We start from the raw sequence: 23120 nt of genomic DNA on the forward strand, positions 1-23120 counted from the left end.
TTTTGCTCAGATAGCTTCCTTCTATGGAGTCTAATTAAGTGCAAGGAAATCAATGATAATCTACTGTAAATCATTCCTTGCCTCATTCCTTCGTCCGAAAATAAACGTTGAAACGGTTTTTTTTTATAAAGATACAAAGCCTTCATTTCTGAACGCAAGCCAAAGAATTCTTTTTGGCTCTAAATAAATTTTATCTTTCAAATTCATCAAACTACTTTTTGAAAACATCCATCAGTCCTTCGCAATTGATATCTTTTACCTCTACATTTCCTAGAAACTTCCACTTTACTGTTCACCCCAAAATGAAGCAAAGGATTCGCCATCATTCCTCCAAAGCCCATGAGCGAAAAACACAAAACGGATGGCTTTGTCAATTTGTTTATTGAATCGTTTAGGAAAGATTACGATTGGAATCGCACATCTGTAATTGAGTTATTAACAAAAAGCCTCAAAACACGAATCTGAATCCGTTCTACCACTGACTGTCCCCTTCCATTTCTGTCCGGCACAATCCAACAAAAGACCAAAGTGAACGGGAATGGAACTTCAAATAGCCTCAATACACCCAAGCTTGCACACAGGATCTCTATACGTACTGTGTACATTATATTTCTATCTGATCCTGATGATGGTCTCGGCAACTAAATCGAGAATATAATTATATCAATTACTTCGATTATCTTTAATCTCCGGTCATTTTAGTTGGGTTCACTGAGAGCGTAGCTGAATAACCTCCGCAGTCGGGCACTTTGTAATATGTAAAGAAGGACGGAGTAAAGGATGCCACGCCGATATGACACCACTGTGTTTGAGGTTGTACTACTATTCTCTATTCAGAGCAATCGAGTCAAAAGAAGATATATCTGTAAAGGGAGAAACATCTGAGTTTGACAGAAGATTTTCATATCTATGTATTTTTTATACGTTCTATTTGGTTAAGGATTTTTTTTAAAGTCGAGCTCCAACATGAATAGTCCTTTGACATACAAGTTGGTGTAGTTGAGCTTCGGGGAAGTTTTTGCAATTTCATTCTGTTTGGAAAAATACAAAGGAAGTACAGTGTGGATGTTTTGAATCAGAACGGATTCCTTTTACTAAAGAAAATTAGAAGAGAGTCAGGAAGGTTTTGCTGAGTATGATCCTCTTTGAGACCTTTGCATAAACCAAGTAGAACTATCGGAAACATGCCGAACTATTGATTGCTGGTTTAAAATAGTGACTCAAACACTTTACGGTGCCGTTAACTAAAATATGGTAGGGTGCTGTCATGGTTCTTTGACAGCTCACCAAAGGGAGGGAGCTTTAAAAACAGTGCCACCAGTGAGATACCACTAGTTCGATGTGACAATTTTTGAGGACTCGAATCATGAGGTCCAAGTCGAGTAAAAACCTTCTGCTACCTTGCCGGTCATTTCTTTTGTTAGTATGGCTTCGGGTCAGCCCGTGTATCTGTCAATCAGAGCAAGAATATAAGAATATCCTCAAAATCTGGTGGATGAAACGATATCAGTCTTCACTTTGTTTTTCTTTTCTGACAATTTAGCCCTTTTGCTAAGAATTGCAGTTACGAGCCCATTTGTTGATGTTTTGGGCCACCGACGACCACATGAATTTCCTTTCGATTTGTCTGCGAGTGGCGGATACACTGCAATATGATAGACCACGTGTAATGTTGAATATGAACCTCCTTAAGCACCTCTACATGTAGGATCCGATTTTAGTAGTTGGTTTATTTCAGTAGATTATTATCGTCCTATCGCGGCAGAAATTGTCTCGACTACGAGCTGAACATGAATTCAGAATTTCTTCGCCATCTCCGAAGCATGCTTAAGCAACGTTCTCGATTGTAAGCGATACTGGAATGCCAATTCTCCCTGCCCGCGAAAGGATCCTGCTACTATGTTTTCTGTCTCTCTGGTCAGTTTCTGCTCTTGCTCCCCAGGCACTCTGTACGGTTTGATGTCAATAGCACGGAAAGTGTCGAGAATTGCCCCTTTTTCACAATAAGAGAGCTCGAAGAAGCGGTTCTCACTATGAAAAACAGGAATGCGCCAGGTCCTGATGGCATCCCGACGGAAGTTTGCAAACTCCTGTTCCGCCAACGACCAGACTTGCGGCTTGGAACGTTCAATGCTTGCTTGAAGAAGGGAATTTTTCCTCGTTGTTGGAAAAAAGCCAGACTCGTGCTGATCAAGAAGCGTAAAGGAGACCCGGAGCTCCCGTCTGCCTACCGACCGCTGTGTACGGTTGACACGGCCGAGAAAGCGCTCGAGAAGCTCACCAGGCTTATTCCCGAGGCAGTTCGGGTTCAGAACAGGGAGATCCACCGTGGATGCTACTATGGAGGTCGTAGATACGATTCATCGAGCCTAGGCACGCAGCCGCGATCTGGACGGATAGTGCTCCTCATAACGCTTAATGTCAGAAATTTCTTCAATTCCGTAAGATGGACAGCTATGCTAGGCACATTAGAAAACTCATACCACGTACCAAGGCATCTCTTCCAGATATTGACGGATTATCTGAAATACTCATCTGCTCTATGGGATGCTAGAGGACCAGAGGACGATGGAAATCACGTCGCCGGACCTCTGGAACGCTTCCTACGATAGTCTGCTGAGACTCGATATGCCCGAAGAGTCGCGCCTGGTCGGTTATGCAGACGACGTTGCGGCACTTGTTGCTGGACGCACTGTTGAACAGGCGCAGAGCCGACTTGGCATATTGTTGCGGCGGGTAAGCAGATGGATGACTGCTGACGGTGTCAGCCTTGCGCTGGAAAAACCGAAGTGATCATCTTTACCAGAAAGAGAATTCCGACTCTGCGTCCCATATCGATCGGCGAGTTGATTTTAGAGTCAAAACCAGCGGTTAAATACCTTGGTTTAATGCTCGACTCGAAGATCAGCTTCTTCGAGCAAATCAAAGCAGCAGCGGACAAAGCTGCAGATGAACTCACGGCCTTGAGTCGACTAATGGCAAATGTTGGGGGCCCTATATCTACTCGTCTTCTTTGGAAGCAACGCAGTCGACCCTCCTCTATGGCGTAGAGGTTTGGGCTGATGTCCTTGACAAGGAAGTGCATCGTATGGGGCTTGCTCAAGTGCAGAGGCGGGGAACTTTGTGAGTGGCGTTTGCTTATCGCACTATCTCCGAACCAGCGGTGATGGTGGAAATGATCTCTGTTGCCCTCCTTGCCAAAGAGCGCAAAGTTATCTACCGCCGTAAAACCAAGAACTGGAAATGTGGCTGCTCATGAAGAACGTCAACGCCCGATACCGTCAATACCGATTGGAAACTCTCTTAGCAAAATAAGCCAAGGGGCAGATAGACTGCGCGGCTCACCGACAATTTACACTCGTGGCTAACCAAACGCACGGTGAGATTTATTTCTTCCTTACCTAACTTCTAAGTGGGCATGGAGGTTTTCAGTCTTACCTGCAGTCGGCTACATACACACGAGGGTCTACAGAAATGAGCTGATTTTGCTTCTAATTCATCTGAGAATTTCCCTAGAAGTAGAATAAGCTAAGAATTGTTTGGGTACAGAAGGGGTCCACTGGGGTCACAAGCAGGGAATGGGAAATGGTGATAGCCGTGTGACGTTGGGGGATAATGCGTTCAAGCCCGTTCAACGTCAACAGGATGATCCACTCTCAATCATCGTGAAGATTATGACTCTCTAATAAAGTCTTATTGATGGGCGAGATTTGATTTGGAAATCTTCATCATCAACGGCGCAACAAACCTTAAGCAACTCCAGAGATCTCGATTTTGTGCGGAGGTCCACCAATTCCATATCCCTAAAAGTTATCTGAGGTGCTGGCCTATTCCATCGCTCCATCTCAGTCTGCCACGTCTTTTTATTTTTCTACGGTAAAGAATTAAGTGACCCACCCACCGCAACTTAATGGAATGCGGAATCGTCCATCCTCACTTAGGGGGCTATAAATTCTCCGAGGATTTTTCCCTCGAACACGACCCTATGGTGAGACGTTTCAAGTGGAATCGTTTTTGTAAGCTGAAATCTGCTCTATTGCCAGCGTGCTCAAATTTCATCATCGTAGCTGTTATCGGTTCTGATTTTCGACCCTAGATTGGAGCAATTATCAACGGTCTCAAAGTTGTAGTCTCCCATCTTTATTGTTCTCATTTGAGCGGCACCAATTGATGTTGTTGGCTCTTTGATTTTTGATGCTGTTTTTGCTATGCACTTTGTATTTTGTCTTGCTTTCAATAATGCGGAGGCCAGGATGTCTCGACAACCGCGCCTGCACGATCTCGATAAAGGTTGACAGTATATCTCGAGTTGTTCTTTCCATAACATCAACATCGTTTGCATAGATCAGTGGTTGGGAGGTTTTGAAGAAGATCCTGCCTCCCGCATTAACATCTGCATCGCCGATCATTTTTTCCAGGGCCAGGTTAAGGGTTAAGGGCATGATAGGGTATCCCCATGTGTTAGACCCTTGTTGATATTCAATGGTCCTGAGAGTGATCCTACTGCTTTCATCTGGCCTCGCACATTGGTTAGGTCGCCTTCATATTTAACCAATTCAACTGTAATTTCATCGGGTCCTAGCGACTGATGATTTTCAAGTCGATGAATTTCGCGAACTGTTTCTTCCATGCTTGGTGGTAGCAGCATTTGTCCGTCGTCTTCAGTTGGCGTGACCTTCAACTCACTGATATTTCGTTTTTCTCTCTTTGTCACGGCAGGATGAGCATCAAGGTCTGTAAGCTTTCACCTTGCTGTTGGTAAAATTGCACATCTGGTGGGGTTGCTCTCTGTACTTTTCGAGTTCACAGACCGATTGTGAAGTCGCTTTTCTACTGGACGGAGCTCTGAGGTCAACGTTTGTTTGTGGACCGCTTTCCGCGCAAAACAGGCACTTCCAACAACCATTTCGTGCGATACCACTAACTGAATAATCCGCATTCCGCTATCATTGGAGTCCCTATGTAAGCTATGGGAACGGACGTATTGCCTGAATACGAACTCCGTCTCTACTTGGCTCTTCAAATCCCCAAGCATGATTATGATATCATACATAGATAGGCTTCGAGCGTTCGTTCTATTGCCACGAAGAAGGTATCCTTTTCTGACCCTGCAGTCTCCTCTGTAGGGACGTGAACGGTAATGAGGCTTATATTTTTAAATTTTCCTCGCAAATGCAGAACGCACAGGCTTTTGCTAACGATTCAAAAGCCGATAACAGTTGTAACTCTGTTGCATCAGCCTTATATCGAGACAGAGTATAGACTAACTGCTGAACAGCATTCGGCCTGTACAGGCAGCGGACGTATTTTTTCATACGCAAATCGTTAGTCCGTTTTCGTTGTCAGGTCCGCCGTTCTAATCCGTTCCTTCCGACGCGCGTCCCGTGGCCATACCATCGTTTTACCGTGTAGGTTGTTAGCCCTACTCAATCCCCAACCTGGATGATCAGTCGGTACGATTTGTACCGTTTCATTAAGAAAGACCTCTTAGCGATCACCACGTGAAGGTGGAGATAGGGTTTGGTAGTAAAGTGTTGTTGTTGGTTCAGCAAGTCTTTTCCGGGTTTTATCCTCCATCGTGGGTACCAATCCACGTTTTGCACAGCAACCTATTCTGCCTTTTGATCGTTTTTGAATTAGTTTTTAGTCAATTTAAATTGACCTTATGGCAGGCTATGTGCTCTGCCAACGCCTCGCTAATAACGAGGCGGTGAAGGCTAGAAAAAACCATAGACTTCCTATTATTTTTTGTTTAGGTGTTGATGAATCTAAGTCCACATTCACTAGATACCCAGCGGATCTAATGAAAAGCAACTGGCTACCACATTTGCGGTCCACCGAGCCTTCATTTTGGGCTAAGTAATCAAGCAATAAAAAAAGTAAAAGGCGAAGACGGCTTACTTTTCGCTAGGGTAGAGGCAACTATCAGGCGTTGCCCCAAGAGATGATAGACGCCCTTTTTAATGATTCGTAAACCACAACGTGGGTGCGAATTATATTGAACGTAAATCCGCGAACTCTCGCCCACTTGATTTCAGGCTTAGGATCCTTTATTGCTTAAAAAAATTCTAAGTACTCGTCAAGTGTTAGACTAAGCATGGTGGAGTTACGTTCGATATAATTAGCACTAAAGCTGCAATTTGCGAATTGTAAAATGGAATGTTTAACATCTTTGAACCTCTTCGATCACGTTGCTCCTAGAGCACAGGTGAGGCAGTGTCTAATGAGTTGCCTCTGCTCTGGATGAATCCGCTACCCGTCTGCGTTGTCTACTCTGATCACTACTGTTTTTATGACCTCGAACATCGTGTTTTCCCTTCATCTGCCCATGCAGGTTACCATCTTTAGTAGTGGACTGAATTCAGTTGCTTTCCGCCTATTTCTCTTCCATCCGTTACATTGGACAGCCTCGATGGTGCATAACACTACGCTATTAAAATTTCGCCATTGCGAAATCTTACAGTCAGTATGCCGTCTGGCCCTCGATTGCAGTTAGCAGTAATCGAACCCGGCTTCACAAGAGGGAGGGAGATGTTCCTCAGAGTCGAGTTATTTTAGTTCGTTTTACTCCAAAAAGTTCAGTTTATAACGTTGGAATTACCGCTGAATTTGGAGAAAGTAAATGTTATGGAAGGCCTCGAAATCGTTGTCCGGAAGTGAAGAGCCCAATTTCTTTTTGTTGACATTACCAGAAAGTCAGCTGAAAAATCAACCTATCTTCAAGACGTGGTTTCCGCTTCTATAGCATAGCGTAATTTTGAGATTTTCCGGTTGCATCCTCTTAAATCTGTACCCCGTTTAGTCGCCTTTTACAGCAAGTTGGGGATACTTTCTGCGAATCTTTCAACTCACTGGCGAGTCAGTGTTGGCTCTGAGGTGGTTAGGTTTTATGCACCTTTCTTTCCTTCCTTCTCAATTGGGTTGAGGACTGTTTATGATAGAGTTTGGAGAGAGGAGTTTTGGCGTTCTTCCTCCTTATTGTAAAGGATACCAGGTTTAAATATTGTTTCACACAGGAAGGAAGAATATCTAGTCAATATTGATGGTGAAATTGATATATAGATTTGACAGTATTGGATATACTCTGATTTTGGTGGTTGCTGGTCATACAGGATCAGACCAACAACCCTAGCATCTCTCACCAGCTTGACAAAAATGGTCCTAAAAGTGTGCGGGGAAATCGTTGCTTTCTGGGTACTTCACCGTAATAGTTCTCCCAGTCATGCCGCTCTATGCGGAACTAAGTTATCGGCTAAGCATAATTTGGTAACGCTCATGCAACCCCCAGTCAGTTCCTTGTTGACTTCAGCAAACCTTTTTTGTATACGAAGATTAGGTTGGCATTTATCGCTGCGGTTCTAAAGGGCCATGATGATCACTCTGTGTGACGTAGTTGAGCGAGTAGAGGGCTTCGAAGACTTTAAAAAATTTATGCCTGAAATGAAAGTAAGCTTTCCAGGAAGTCGTGTTTATTTGTCTGTACTGCTATCAAACAAACCCACCACTTTGAAACACCCTTCCTAGCCTTCTACGAAGACAACTAACTACTTTTTTTTATAACGAAAGTCAAACTCAACCTGGTTCACTTTTTCTGAAACATCAGGACTAATGAGCGGGGTTCTTGCTTTCCAAGTCAATATTTACTGGAAAATTGATTTAATTTTCAGTAGTTTCTTCAAAAACTTGCTGACTTCAAACAAATACCCTTGAATATTCCGCCCATAAAAGCTGAATCCTTGTCCTTATGCTGGTATTTCTCAACATGTCGATAGTGTTTTTTCTCTCCTCTCTATTTGCATGCCGGAACTCCTGCAGAAGTGAAGACCAAAGCAGGACCTCTCTACTTCAGCCTCAGCTTGTGCTCCTTTCATTTCAAAAATAATCGTCTATCTTATCACCAAATCATATCTCGGCTTTCTGCACGTTGTCTTTCGAGTGTCTGATATAACAAAATGTATTGAAAGGGAACAGGAGAGCGGTCCGGGGACAGTTTTCTTTGTGTACCAAAACCGCAAGGATGAGAGAATTGCATGAATACGACCATATCCCCTGACATTTGTGGCCACTCAAAGAATTCGGTCGTTCACTCATTATATGTTTTCTGAGTGGGTCTTTGGCTTATGTAGTGTCTTGTGTAGGGGATTTCTTAAAGGACTAAATCAGGAGTTAGTCGACTATGTATGGCTTTATATCCAATCTTAATAAACTCATAAAGTTTATATTGCACTTTCTTCGAGGGTTCGAGAAGGAAGCACAGGTAAGAACGTGCAATTAGTTCAAACCAATATTTATCTTCCTGAAATTCATTATATAGAAGGAAAGCCTATTCCTGTTGGTTTATTCAATGGAAGAGCATGACCTCTAATAAAATAAAAAGACGTTGATGAAACACGGATCTTGATGTACCAAATTTTGTTCTCAACAAACAAGTCCTCGAGGAATGGAGTGCTATCCCATGACAAATTGAATTGGGGCAGAGAAAGTATTTAATTTTAAACTGGCTTGATACCCCCATCGGGCAACTACCTTTGATTAATTAAGTAATGAAAAGCACAAGAATATAATTTCAACTTGCGGAAGTCCAAATTAATTCCAAAATGAGATTTAATGTGGATACATAAATTACCCTCTCCATGCATACTTCCCGGAAGTGGTGGCTCATCCTTTTTGCGAAAATAATTCATTAAAAGCTAAACAAGATTTCTATAATTTCGACCGGATCTACATTTCATTCCAACAGAAAACAATTGTCCTTTACCAAGCAAAAACAATCCTTACAACTTCCGCCATTCTTTCCATAAAGTCAAAAGGATTTTTCCTTTTCCTTCTTTTATTTATTTCACCATTTTGTTTGTTGTTGTAGGGATATACCGTCATAAAATAAAAAAAAAAATCGAAAATGAAAGTGCAGTCAAGATAAGAAAAAACAGTCACTCGAGAAAAAGGATAAGCAAAACGAAAGGAATCCGTAAGAATTTCGAATGTCTGTCTCCCTTTGTGTCTATGCGAAAGCCCTTTTATTTCTCTGTACTGGTTGTTCGTTTCATTTTTTATGATTCCTTTTACTTTGGTTCTCCACTGCGATGGCCGCTCCCCCCGATATCCTCACACCACCACCAATTCTTACGGGATCCCTTGAGATTTATGTCTTATTTCTTTTAACCGAAGAGATGTGTTGCGATAACGAACCCATTCTATTGGTCGCCTGAATCTCGAAATAGCTCCCCCATTTAGATTTGACTGGGCACATCGTGGAAATTGCAAAAGGTATGTATCCTATGTATATGTCTCGCAATGTGAATCCTGAAAAGTTTAGGACTAGTCAGACAGTGAATCCCGGGCACATATCTCCTAAGAAATAAATTAAGAGGTTCAGGATAGGGTGGTGGTCGGCGTCTTTGCGTCAAGGATTCTCTCACAAAAATGGTCCCTTGAACGTATTTTATTCAACCCTGCGTGGTGTAAAAATGGTCGGGATCAAAGGGGATTCGAATAGGATTAGGATATGCGGAGTGAACCGTATGAAATAAATATCCTTGTGCAATAAGATATATGAGATTCCAATAAGATTTTATGTCCTGTATGAATTCGTAAGCCGGAGGCTATTTAGAATCTCGGGTGACTAATAAGAAATAATTCGGACAGTTCGTGTACTTTCTCCTGCACCTTTCTTTGAATTTGCAAGGATTGGGACAGACCTGGAGTATAAGTCGTGACTTGTTCTGCAACTGAATGTTGAATTGTGCAGAAGAAAATCTTATCTATGACTAGGAGAAAAGTTTATGGGCGAACATTTTATTTCGGGTGATGAGCGGAACATCCTTTCGTATGTAATGCATGCGTTACTGAGTGTATGGTAGTTTATAGTAAGGTTTATGACGGATTATAGTAATGGGCAAGGTTTTTATTGCTTTTGTTATCGCATCTGCATTTACATAGTTCCCTCGAAATTAATTTGATTTTGGATTTTGAGACACGTCTGATAAGATTGAAATCGGATTGAAAGTTGTAGTGAAAGGGATAGCTAGTATCCGAAATATTAGATACACAAATTAAAACAACTATGGTCAATAGTGGTGAATTGTCCTTGGATGCAGTCCTAACGAAATGAGGTGGAAAGGGGGGATTTCCCCGGGGCCCCGGAATAGGAAATTTAAATAAATGAAAATGATAATAGTGTAACTCACATAATTCTCAGCCAAGGGCGGCATAATTTTCATTCCAGGCCATTCAGGACCTACCTGGATGAAACCACCAGTCGTTTTTTCATGTAAGTCGGGGGCTTACATCAGGGGCTTGAGAACCAAAAAGGTGCAAACTGTTTCACCTGGTATGGTCCGCCATTAAGTTAACCTCGGCTCAAGACTCCCTAAATCAAATTTATTTCAACCAACTAGGATCTGAGGTAAGCAAATTTCGCTCAGAATATAATTCCCCTGGTGGTGTGCTTACAAATGTATGCAATGGACCAATCAACACCTGGAACCATTTTCAGAATACGAATTTGCTAACGTGCCTCTACGCTGGATGAAATCGGTAGAGTGATTAACACATTTCAACTCCTTTACTTCTTGTGCCTTTGTGCTGGCCAGAAGTGGGGTTGGCTCGCCTGAAGCGATTGCGAATTTTTCTGAGAGGCTCTCAAATCACCATCTAGCACATCAACCCATCATTGTTTCGATCGGCCTTTTCGTCGTTTCGACATTGATGCTCTTGATGTTTTCTTAGGTACAAACTGCATGCCACGATTGGTGCATTCCTACGTCGATCATGAATGTCTTCATTCCGAAGTGATCATGGCGTGCTACGTCGCACACAAGCACTATCGTCTTTGCCATCATCGCGAGGCGGCGTTCATTGCCTTTAGTAGTCAGTACCACATGCCGGACAACAATGCCCCTAATTTTAGATTTGAGACGTTCGTTGATGCATCGACAACCATTGGCATACATATTTAAATCGCTCAGGCCGTGGCTGGTCACTGCTATTGACAGTGATAGTGTTGTTATTTGATTGGGGTCAGTCATAAAAATTCTGTTTTATTTAGAACAGTCTCAGACGGTGTTGAACAATCATTTCACTTTTGAAAAAGTTGGTGGAAACCAGTGCTGTTATGAGCTGATAGAGCATGGTATAGAGTGCTGCATGTCTCGTGTGGAAAAAACATAAAATGGTTTCGATATACCCGCCACAATTCGAACTTTACTTTTCGGATACTGGTAGAGTAATTTAACCCAGCGGCCAAGTTCTTCTGCCAATCTCTGGTGTGCTCTGCGGCAAGCATTGCATTGATGAGTTCGTGGCACATGGTCAAAAGCCCTCTCTAGAAATGCAGTGTAAAGAGGGCAATTTTTCCCCTGGTGTTTCTTCATGAATAGCCGCGTGTATTGCGTCAGTAGTTCCGCAGTTCTTGGCAAACCCGGTTTGATTTGCGGTCATTTGGAAGATACTACGAATACGGTTGTTCAAAAATCATCATCGTATGGGACAGCAACCGAATCGAAAGGTAATTTGGACATTCTGTTGGACTGCCTTTCTTTGCCTGCTTTCTTACCAGTCAAATGGTATTCTATCCTTCTCAATAACCCGATTGAAGAGATCACTGATCCACAGTGCTGGGTCGTAGATCTTCACTTTCCAGAGCTCAGATGGGATGTCGTCCGGTCCTGTTGCTTTTCCTAATTAAACTCGTTTCATTGCTTCCTCTATTTCTATGGCGCTGACAGGTGGAAATACCCCTAATGTCAACTGTGGAAACGGAATACGAACAAATTCTTCAGTTGAAATCTGCTCGAATTATCCCCGCCATTTGTCCATAGCGTCTTTTCGATCAGTAAGCAAAGCACCATTCTCACCATTAACACAACTGATATTGGATATACTTTGTGCGTTGGTGTCGACTTTCGACCAATCGATATAGATATCTATCGATATCATCTAATCGCTCAACTTCTTTAATCATCATCATCATCAACGGCGCAACAACCGGTATCCGGTCTAGGCCTGCCTTAATAAGGAACTCCAGACATCCCGGTTTTGCGCCGAGGTCCACCAATTCAATATCCCTAAAAGCTGTCTGGCGTCCTGACCCACGCCATCGCTCCATCTTAGGCAGGGTCTGCCTCGTCTTCTTTTTCTACCATATATATTGCCCTTATAGACTTTCCGGGTGGGATCATCCTCATCCATACGGATTAAGTGACCCGCCCACCGTAACCTATTGAGCCAGATTTTATCCACAACCAAACGGTCATGGTATCGCTCATAGATTTCGTCATTGTGTAGGCTACGGAATCGTCCATCCTCATGTAGGGGGCCAAAAATTCTTCGGAGAATTCTTCTCTCGAACGCGGCCAAGAGTTCGCAATTTTTCTTGCTAAGAACCCAAGTTTCCGAGGAATACATGAGGACTGGCAAGATCAGAGTCTTGTACAGTAAGAGCTTTGACCCTATGGTGAGCATCACGGAAATCCTCTGAGCTGCCAATGCCGCCATGCCAATGAAAACCGTGTGCCATGTCAGGTTGTGTGTTATACTATTCACACTAGTTCTTTACAAGACTGTCCAGTGGCTTTTCAGCACTACCAACCAGGAATTGAAAATCGATTTAATGTCCGAACCTATTGCAGATTTGTCAAGCATGTGTGGTCGACGGGGTTGGAGGATATGCTTTGGGGAAACCGCCATTACAATTGCCACTTCTGGCTTCAGTCTGTGTGGGGTATCATGAGCTCAATTTGAACATGGCGAAACAGTATCGGGGATAAAATATAATTAATTCTTTCTCCCATACTCGGTGTTTATTCCGGATGTAATACTTCGAAGGGTAGTGGTATATTGTGTTTCCGAAAAAAAGACAATTTAAATACTTTGATTCTCCTCTGGGCGGCCTAGTAAACTATGCTCCGGCATAAGATTGCATCCTGACACGACCTTATCGTGTGGTTACTGGAAACTGTTTTCTGGCAGACTAAGATTTTTCTCAGCTTCATCTAACTGATTAGTTCTCATGGCCGGCTCATGTTTGAATAATAAAAGGAACTGGTAAATGGGTGAAATAAGACAGCAGCTCTGTGACTCCCCTTGAACTGTGAAAGGTGTTGAAAACAGCAATCGCTTGGTAAGCAGACAGAAAATATAGTGCAATATAGTGCATTGCAGTTAAACCTAACCTAAAAGAGAAGGTTGTCCAAAGTCAAGGGAAAAACGAAGGAAGTCTATGAAAAGGCAAGAGAGTAATGACCATTCAACAGGTTCGCCAGACGTCAACTATGATTCCGCATGGCCGTTGTACTGTCAAGGAGAAGATCGTCTAATTTCTGCGTCTGCGTCTAAGGTGCCTATGGGTAACTGGGCAACTTTAAAGGGGGAAGACCCGTAAATGCCTTCCTGTCCTTCTTATTAGTGGGGATTGCCCGGGGTGTCACTGGAAAAAGTTAATTACAAGCTACTTTTTGGGGTTTGGAAATTTTAAGTCAAATGATTGGATCCCTCAAACAAGACGAAGACTTGGATCCAGTCGACGTCACTAAAACATGCAGGAGGAGATAAACATCGGCGTTCCAACAGTACACAAATCTAATTCCAACAGTAGTACAAATCAAAAATTTTGCTCTGGAAGCAAGAAATCGACATCGTTTGCTGTGGATTGGAGGCACTTGTGTGCTGAGTTCAGTTCTTTCTGCCCAGAGTATGTCTACGACCTTCTCTACCATTTTGAGTATGACCGATGTTAGGCAGATTGGTCTGAAAGATTTAGGGTGAAAAGGATCCTTTTAACACGCTTTCAGAATAAAGACAACTTTTGCCCATTTCCATGAGCTTGGTATATATTCCAGGGCTATGCTACCCATTACCACCCTCAGAAAAGACTCTAGGCCTCTTAGGATTAGTGTTTGGAAAATGCCATCTACTCCGGGTGATTTTAGTGGTTTAAAAGTTCACACTGCCCACCTTACCCATGCTTCTGAACAAACTTTTTTTGCCTAGTTTCCAGTTCTCCTGTCTTCCCCTTCTATTCGTTGTGGGATGCCAGGCAGAACGTTGTCGCATGCCGTCGTGGGTTAGGATGCGGGGAAAGGAGATCTCTCAACTTCTCTCTTCAAACAGACAGAAGATATTGCCCCGTCTTTGGCTACAACCTTGTAAAGCCTGGTTGCTTCTGTGATCTGTTCGACCCGTTCACAGAATTCCCTGAAGCTGTTTCGTATTGCTTCCCTGATCGCGTTGCTATATGCAGTCAGTGCATTTTGGTATCTCGGCCAGTCCTCGGTTGAAGAGTTTTCGTACCTCTGTTCTCATTCTGTCTAGGTTCTTGTTCCATCATGGTACATCCCTTGATGACTTAACTGTCTTAGCTGGACAGCTGGACTCATATGCGTCAATGACGACGGTTTTCTACCACTGTTTCTAGTTCCTAATGTCACCGTCCCCTTGAATGTGGGCCATGTTGTTGCTCAGCTGCGTTGCATAGGAATTCCAAACCGTTCTTCTGGGATTTTTTATTATTCTTCTTATTTCAGAGTTATCCTCAATTTCGAATCTGATTATTTCGTGATCAGGCATAGAGAGCTCATCCGACACGCTCGAATTCCTTATTAGTCTTCCTCCTGGTCCCAATGTTGGAGTGTTCCGTATGCTATATATTTCTGCTAAGAATAAATTCATTTATTCTCACCTCTTCGTCGCTGCTTCTCCAGACTTCGTGATGGGCGTTGGCAGCACAGCCGAGGAGAAGTGGTAGCGCCCTCTTCCCACAGTACTGCACCAGTTTAGCGACTTGTTCCGGTGGAACCCGGATATCGGCTTCGGGGAAGTATCCCGATGCCACGACTGTCTCTCGAGTGCTCCTTCCGGCTTCCAATGAGACTTGGGTAGCCACAAGGTCCTCGGTCAGGAACTCTGAAAGACATATATACATATCTTAAATTATGTATAAGAATGATGGAAGCTCTTGGTTTTTCACAAGAGCAATCCCAAATTAACTGCATGCTTCCTCCTTGCAGACCGCGAATCTGCCCCCGGCACAGCACTCCAGAGCCAGTAGTATTAGAATATTCTCCATGGAACTTTCCCTCGCAATTACCCCAGATGCAGCTTTCGTATGGTGGAGGTTTATCTGGGCTATCTTAGTGCTGGCCATTGGCTCCGTTATTGTTTGGAACTCTCCTGCACTGTTGGAATATCACCCTCCGTCACGCAGTTCACCAGTATATGACGTGGTTGAAAGTGTACCCCAGTGAACACAAGCTTCGTAGTCCAGCCCTTGAACATCCGCCTGACGACAAGGTCTTCAATAGTTTCCTGCATCTCACGAGTGAGTTCTCGCTCAGGAAATATTTTTGGCAGTTTGGCCAATCGAATGCCCTTGGCTGCACTAGCATAGCTAATGGCGCCTGCCCGGGTTTCCCCCTTTCTTCGGTTCATATTTTCCGACTCCCCAGTCTAGATCCGTAGCGCTTTGTTAATTGTAGGGTCAAGTCACTCACCAACGGTCTTAGCAGACGAGAGGCTTGGCCCCTGGAAAGCTACACATCGCCCTAGAGGAGCGACAGCTCACCCTCAAAGGGAGATAAGTTAACCTCAGGGAGTTATATTCCGTGTCATTGTGGTGAGGTAACTTGGAATGACTCTAAATGCGAAGCTAAATTGGAGACTAGACATAAAGGTGGCGGCATACTCTTTTTCAATTGCAAAAAGTAGGGAAGGTGGAAAAGTGGAGTTTTTTCGGAAAATAGGTTTATGAATATGTAGAGCCGTAGTTCGTGCAATCCTCATTAATAGTTCTGTTGTGGGTCTGTGCTGAGGAGTGAATAAAATAGTACCTTGTTCAGTAAGATCTGAAGGTCCACGTGTGCAGAGGATAGTGCAGGTATGTGCGGTTGCCAAACGGACACGGTCAACGTATTCCAGTACTTCCTTCTGGTCGGCATCCATGTCAAATACATTGCCCCAGGTGTTAAAATTACCAAGACTTTATAGCCGTATTCACTACCATGAAGAATATGGCCAAATACAACTGACTACCCTACACAAAGGCTGTGCTTTAGAAGAAACATTCTCACGGCGTTCACAACTAGAGTGGGATTAGAAACAAATGATGTTATGACACGGACGTAGTCGTATTTTTCTCGGAAACACATTGTACAGTCTTCAGGGTATGTCAGCATCCTTTAGGCGCAGGTGCTGGAAATACAGAAGGCTTGTCTGTGAATGAGGAGGACCCCTAGGTGAAATTTAACTGCTTTGTCTGACAGCTAACCCACCATCAACATTTCAAAGTTAATGGTGACATCCTCCGTACTGGTGAAGCAGTGCAGGGATGAAGTGAACAGTTTGGGTTATTTTCTCAAAATCTACCTATTATAGGAATATAGAAGGGAAGGAGCGGGCCGACGAGTTAGTTTCGCTATTGGCTGTAATGATGAATTCGGATGGTGCACATCGCCCCTGTATAACAGACTCGATATATCCTCCAATATGCGCTGCCGAAGTTGCATTGAAGAATGGGACACATTTATTTCTTTACTATTGTGATCTGGTTAGAACTTTCTCGATTTCAAAGAAGTCTCTAACTGCCGATTGGGGAAGTTGTTATCCTTTGTGAACACTTCGATTTGCTCTAAGATTCAAAACTCATCAGACTCTACTTCTTGCCATTGTGTTGGGAGGCCCCTGTATTGGGAGTTTTGGCATCAAAAGGGCCCGCGACTGCGGTACTTATGCTCTACGGAGTGACCAGTTTTAGTTATACTCGTATACCTGCTACCTTCTTATTTAAGAGTTGCAAAACTCTGAAGTTACCTTGAATCTTTCGGGTAGAAGCATTTCATTCAAGTTTGCCCATTTATATGTTTTATAACCTTTGTTTGGGCCTAAAAAGTATGGAAAAAATATCAATCATCAATGAGTCCCTCCGAAAAATATGCGCTCTAATAAATGTGGATCGTAGTTATCACTGGACAGTATTCTCTGATTCATAGCTAAGTTACATTTGCATTGACTTATTACATCTCGAATTTAATAAACATGTAACCGGATTCTGTAGATCAGTTAACTGAATAGTGGAGACTTTCTACGGAAACAGTTATGGTCCGGATCTCATAGGCGGGTAGACAAGTAATAAACTCCAGTATTCCCAGCAGGCTCGATAGTGTGATACGATCTTTAAGGTTTCTCTATACATAAGCCCAAGGTCCAGTGTGTTTGAGGTAATTATCGGGACTTTCAAGTTTTTGCGACTTCCAAATGGAAATAGTTATACGCGTGATATGGGTTATCCTCTGTGGATTTGTTTTGCATCCACCCGTTAGATGCGAAACTCTTACACTTTCAAAGTATTGCGTCCAAACATCGATGCCAACGTGCACTATCAGAAAAATGACATACAACAACGTCACGACTAAATTTGAGCCAGAATATCTTCACTGGATTACGGAGGTGCAGTTTGTCGATTCGAATTTAAAGCAGGTGCCAAAAGTGTTCCCCATACTACCCAGTTTGGTCCAGTTTACCGCTCAAAACTGCCGGATTGAATCGATCGAAAAAGACGCTTTCAAGAAAGCTGTTGGCGTCAAAATTTTAGATCTCACAGTTAATCATATAAAGGATCTTCCCGATGATGCATTTGCTGAAGTGCCTACCTTGGAGGATTTGCGATTAGGTTTCAACGAGATTGCTAATTTGGCGGATAACACCTTTCGGGGAGCCAGCAACATAACGGATCTAATCATGAACAACAATAAAGTTGAAGCTCTACCTGTTGACGTTTTTGCACCGTTGAAGAATCTGGAATATATCAATTTAGAGTACAATCACATTGAATTAATTGACGCAGTAACATTTCGGCACAATTTAAAACTGAAAACGCTTTTGCTTAACAATAACCAACTCCTTGTGTTCGCCTCGTCATCCCTGGCCCATATCCCTGTTTGGAACTTAATTGACGTCTCATATAACATAATCGGGAAAATCAGTTTGCAATCAGTGCACACATTGAAAGCTACTCGATCCCGTCTTACCGAATGCAACATCACTGGACCAGTTACTCGTTTGATAATACCCAACAACGACCTAAGAACTGTCAAAATTTCAAATCCAGATAGTATTCGAGAACTTGACATCCGAACAAATCAATTCGAAACTTTGGCTGATTTTGGAGAGCTACGGAACGTGGAAGTCTTGGATGCATCTAACAATTCACTGCGTGACATATCTACATTCTCCAGAATGAAAAGCCTCAAGGAGCTGCGGTTGGCCAATGTTAATTTGAATTCAAAACAAGAAAATCTTTTGGACCTATCCCAGCAAATCACTACCCTCGATTTATCTGAAAATAACTTACTCCATCTGAATCCTGAACATCTGAAGTCACTGAAAAAACTAGAGAAGTTGTATATAGACAAGAACGATTTTGCAGAGCTTCCCTACGAGACTTTGAAAGAGGATCATCCAAGTCTCTCTGAGCTCAGCATCGCTGGCAACCTCTTCAATTGCAGTTTCCTTGCAAATATTCTAAAATATTGTGAGAAACACGATATCCTTTTGAAAGTTCCAGCAAATTTTGTAGAGTGGAGTTCGTATGCTGGTGTCAACTGTAATTTAACACATTCGAAGAAGATGAAAGAAGGTGAAAAGAAGATGGAGGAAAAGAAAGATGAACCCTCGCACTGTGAAAACACGGGGTCAGTTGTAACTACCGCCGTTTCAGTGTTTGTGGTGACAGTTTTGTTAACTATCGGAATACTTATTGCCCTGCATGCAACACAATATTTGACAATACATTTCAATAGAAATTCGATGGTTAGGCAAAGCACATTGCGTGTATATTCCGACTCAGATGTTGGCCTTTAGATTCAATAAAATACATTTTTTGAATGTTTCGAGATTGGTGCAAGTTTTTATCTATTTGACAAATTTTCGTTCATAGTTTTATCAGTTTGTAGTTTATTATATTGAGTTTGCATGTAGTAGTACCTTAAGGAGAACCAATGTCAATCATTTTTAACAAAGATAGATCGGTCGTTCTGGAGAAATTTTTGTAAATATCTATTATTATATTAAATGAGTAATCCAACGGCGTAGTTGCTGTTTCTTTTGAAATATATTATGTTTGCCTTGAAGACACTTGCATAAGTGCATAATCAAATCCGGACAGGGTGTTGAGTTATCAGATAGCGCAATCTTTGTGTTAGTATAGCATAACACAGATTCGCTTATCTGTAGTATCATCGACGTTATCCTCTCTGGCGGCATCACAAAGTTTTTGCAAGGTCACACGGTCAAAGTCCCTTCACCGTCTACCAACAGCTCCACCACGTACTCACCTTTCCGAGCTGCACCCTCTACGTTGTAAACCAAGGAATGGAGAGGAGACTCACTGGACACGTTGTTCTTCACCTACTTAGAACAACCCTAACGTTTTCTGGTCGATGGGAAGCTCAAATTTGAATTTTTTGAGCTTGAATAATCATCCTCCACCCCAAACTTTAGTATGAAGTCTACTCTTACCTTTTGCCAAGAAGTAGTCTCGTAGTCTCGAGTAAGACTCACCAGAATGGTATTTCCTAAAGGATGCTCTTGGTGCTATATACTCCCCTTTAACATTACCGGATAAATACCATTGATGTCTCGAGCTTTCAAGCGCTAAAAAAACAGTTTATTTGACCTTGCTGCCCGTTTGACACATTGCTCTCCGAGCTTTAGGAGCCTTCAATTCAGAGATTTCCTTTCATTAACGGGACGGGAGTTGTTAGTTCAAGGGGCCCCTTGCCATCCGGTTCGTCCGCCGGTAGAGTTCGATCCTCTTCGCGAAAAGAAGAGCCCCCTTTGCAATCTTGTGCAGGTAAAACTGAAAACGTTCATGCCCAGTTAGAAGTTGGGTAAGAAAGTAATCAATCTCGTCGTACATTCTGTCTAGCCATGGATCTAAATTGTCGATGAGCCACGGAGTCCATCTGCCTCTTTGCTTATTATGCCAAGTGAATTGCCACTCGGTAAGGGTGCGTTGACGTTCTTCACGGGTAACCACCTCTTTTAAGTTCTCGCCCTGGTGGCTGTAGATAGCTTTACGATTCTTAGTAATGAGGGCTCCGGGGATCACTCCTCCGATTACCATCACTTCCGATTCTGAGACAGTGCGATAAGCAGACGCCACTCGCAAAGCTCCCCGTCGCTGCACTTGAGCAAGGCGCTTACGATGCACTTCAGTCCATACCTCTGCGCCATACGGAATTGTACTGCGCTGCTTCCATAAGAAGAAGTCTCCTAGAGATATAGGGCCCCCTACATACGCCATTAACCGACTCAAGCTACCGCCCTGTCCGCTGCTGCTTTGACTTGCTCGAAGAAGCTCATCTTCGAGTCTAGCATTAAACCAAGGTATTTGATCGCTGGTTTTGATAGGATATGAGGGGTACAACCCTTCAATATTACTCTAAGTAAGAAGCTTCTTCGAAACAAGCATGTAGAGCTAAAAATGAAAAGAGCTCTCAGAGCTAACAACGGCCTTGGATGGATTCGTGCGCCCCCGACGTGATTTCCATCCTCCTCTGGCCCTCTAGCGTCTCAAAGAGCAGGGAGCGGTTTTCAGCGTTATGAGGAGCACTATCCGTCGAGCTCGGCAGCTATGTGCCTCTGTTCGATTAAATGCATACACGACCTCCATAACAGCATCCACGGTGGATCTTCCTGTTCTGAACCCAAACTGCCTTTGGGATAAGTCTTCGGCAGCGCGGATCGTTTCAGTGAGTCTCCCCCTGATGAGCTTTTCAAGCACTTTTTCGGCCGTATCAAACCTACACGGTCAATAAAGAGCTGGGATGTCCGGGTCTTCATTTCCTTTGCTGATTAGCGCGAGTCTCGCAACCTTCCAGCGACAAGGGAAAATGCCCCCTTTCAAGCAAATGTTGAGCGCCCCGAGCAGTAAGTCTGGCCGTTGTAAACTTCGACCGTAATACAACAAGGACCTTGCATCTTATTTTTTATGGCGGAAAGCCGCTTCTTCGAGCTCTCTCATTGTGAGAAGGGGGCAATCCTCGACGCTTTCCGCACTATTGACTTCAACCCAAGCCGAGTCCCGATTTTCCGGGTGACAAGTTTATAACCAAGTCCCCACAGGTCCTCATTCACCTCGTTGATCAAGTTCAACCAGCCGCAAACTTTGCTTTTATTTATCGCACTGCGGAGTCTTCCTTTTGCGGATCTATACTCTGCCTCCATGGGGCATGCCTCCTCACTAGGGTGTAAAAGTTGTACCAAACGGCGGAATCTATGGCGCTCCCTGCGTAGGTCGGCAATTTCTGTCGTCCACCAGTACATAAAAGTCTTGTCGCGGCTGGAGCCTCTCTGGGAATGGAAGCCTCACATGCTGTCGGTATCTGGTTCATCACTGAGTTTCCGACTGTGTCAGTTTCCACGAAGCGCGACTCTGCTTATTCGAAGAGCTTCGACAAACTTCACGGTGTTCACCCTCGCGACATTCTTCTTCTTGTCAAAGTCTGCTCTTCTTCTAGATCGTTGGCAGATCCTTCTTGCTTGAAAGCATGTAGTCCGCAACTTTGCAATTTGCTCGTTCCACCAATAGTTTAACTGCCTATTTGCGAGGATTCGCCTCTTCGGTATTGCAGCATCGCATGCTATCATTATGCGCCTCATCATCTGTGCTACATTTTCGGAATCGACACCATCTGGATTGTGACCTACCAATAGCACCTCTATAAATACGTCTTCTTCAAACACTTTCACAGATTAACCTTGATTTCCAGGTCCACGGGAACGCACATCGTCACCCGGCTCGTTTTCTGTCTGGAGTGAAATTTTCTGATGGTCGCTATGAGTATAGTGCTTACTGACAAACAAGACCATTCTCGATAGCCCGAACATAACCCTCGAAAACTGGATACATTTCCGGTGTTTGCAAGTACCAAGTCGAGCTTCGAATCTAGCACCTCGGGTAAAATACGGCCCCGGTACTCGTGGTTCGATTGCCCCAATTCACAGTCCATGTTCTGAAATCACCCACCAGTATTGGGGGGCTTCGATTTCTAGCATCCGAAATGAACATATCTAGCATCTCCTCATATTGTGTCATCATCACACTTGGTGGAGCATAGGAACTGTATAAAATAAAAGCTATTTTTGCCCTAACGAATTTAACTTCCGGAAAATCCCTCAGTTCTTGGATGGCTTGATTTCTGGATACTCATACTGCATATTGGTACGGTAGGGATCCCTGATTACGGCCACTTCGACTCTTTTCTTACAGATTGTCTGGGAGAGTAGGTCTTACGATCCCTCGCAGTGGTTGATTTGCATCAACCTCATTTCTTCATTGCATCCAAGGTTTTCTTAAATGCTGGACATCTGCTACTGCCTATTTTCCTTTTCAGTGTCAGCCTTGCACTCCCTGAATATATAATCTCCCAACCACATTTTTTGTACCTTTTTGACCTGTCACTCGTTCATTTCGCCTTACGTAGCGAAATTTATGGTACCTAAGGGACACTTGCACTCTGAGTCGATAAATGACCCAACCTATTATTACTTAACCAGCCGCCTTTTTTAACTCTGGTTCTGCCGGTAAGCTTATAGTTGTCTTTTGCTTGGCTCCATATGGCTTTCTAACTCCTCCGATTGTCGGCTCTTTCAAAGTGAGTAGTCTAAACTGTTTTTCAAGGGGCTCGCGGATATCCCAGGACTCAATCGGTGTTTTTACATGGTATGACAACCTCCTGCCTTTTAACTCGTGCTTGTGCGTCTATCCCTGAGGACATCTCCACCTGGGCAAGGAAATTTTCAGTCGTTTTATCCGAGGACTTCTTTAAGTCCAGCATGAAATCTCTTTTTTGGGAAGGTATGTTTGACTGACGAATTTCTCCAAGGATGACAGCCGTAACTTTATCTACATAATTGACTTTGTGCGACTCTTCTGGGTTCCCGAGCCCCAGTAGTCTATTGTTGGAAGCGCTCAAGAGATCCAGCCCGAGGATGGATCCCTGTGCTACTCCTCATATTATCTCCATTCGCTTCTACCCTCTCATTGTTTAATTGAGCAGTGAACTGTTCCTCAAAAAAACCTTTCAATGTTCGTAAAAGTTACCCCGACACATGGAAATATTTTC

At 43.3% G+C, this 23120-nt stretch overlaps 1 protein-coding gene across 1 annotated transcript; it reads left to right on the forward strand.

Annotated features, from left to right (window-relative positions):
- Window positions 1–17101: 17101 nt before the first annotated feature.
- Window positions 17102–19103, forward strand: LOC119659559 (leucine-rich repeat-containing G-protein coupled receptor 4-like). The gene has a single exon (XM_038067708.1). The coding sequence runs from the start codon at window positions 17248–17250 to the stop codon at window positions 18850–18852; it is 1605 nt and encodes a 534-aa protein (XP_037923636.1). The 5' UTR covers window positions 17102–17247; the 3' UTR covers window positions 18853–19103.
- Window positions 19104–23120: the final 4017 nt, after the last annotated feature.

This window comes from Hermetia illucens, chromosome 6 (assembly GCF_905115235.1).
Source record: "Hermetia illucens chromosome 6, iHerIll2.2.curated.20191125, whole genome shotgun sequence".
Lineage (NCBI taxonomy): Eukaryota > Metazoa > Arthropoda > Insecta > Diptera > Stratiomyidae > Hermetia > Hermetia illucens.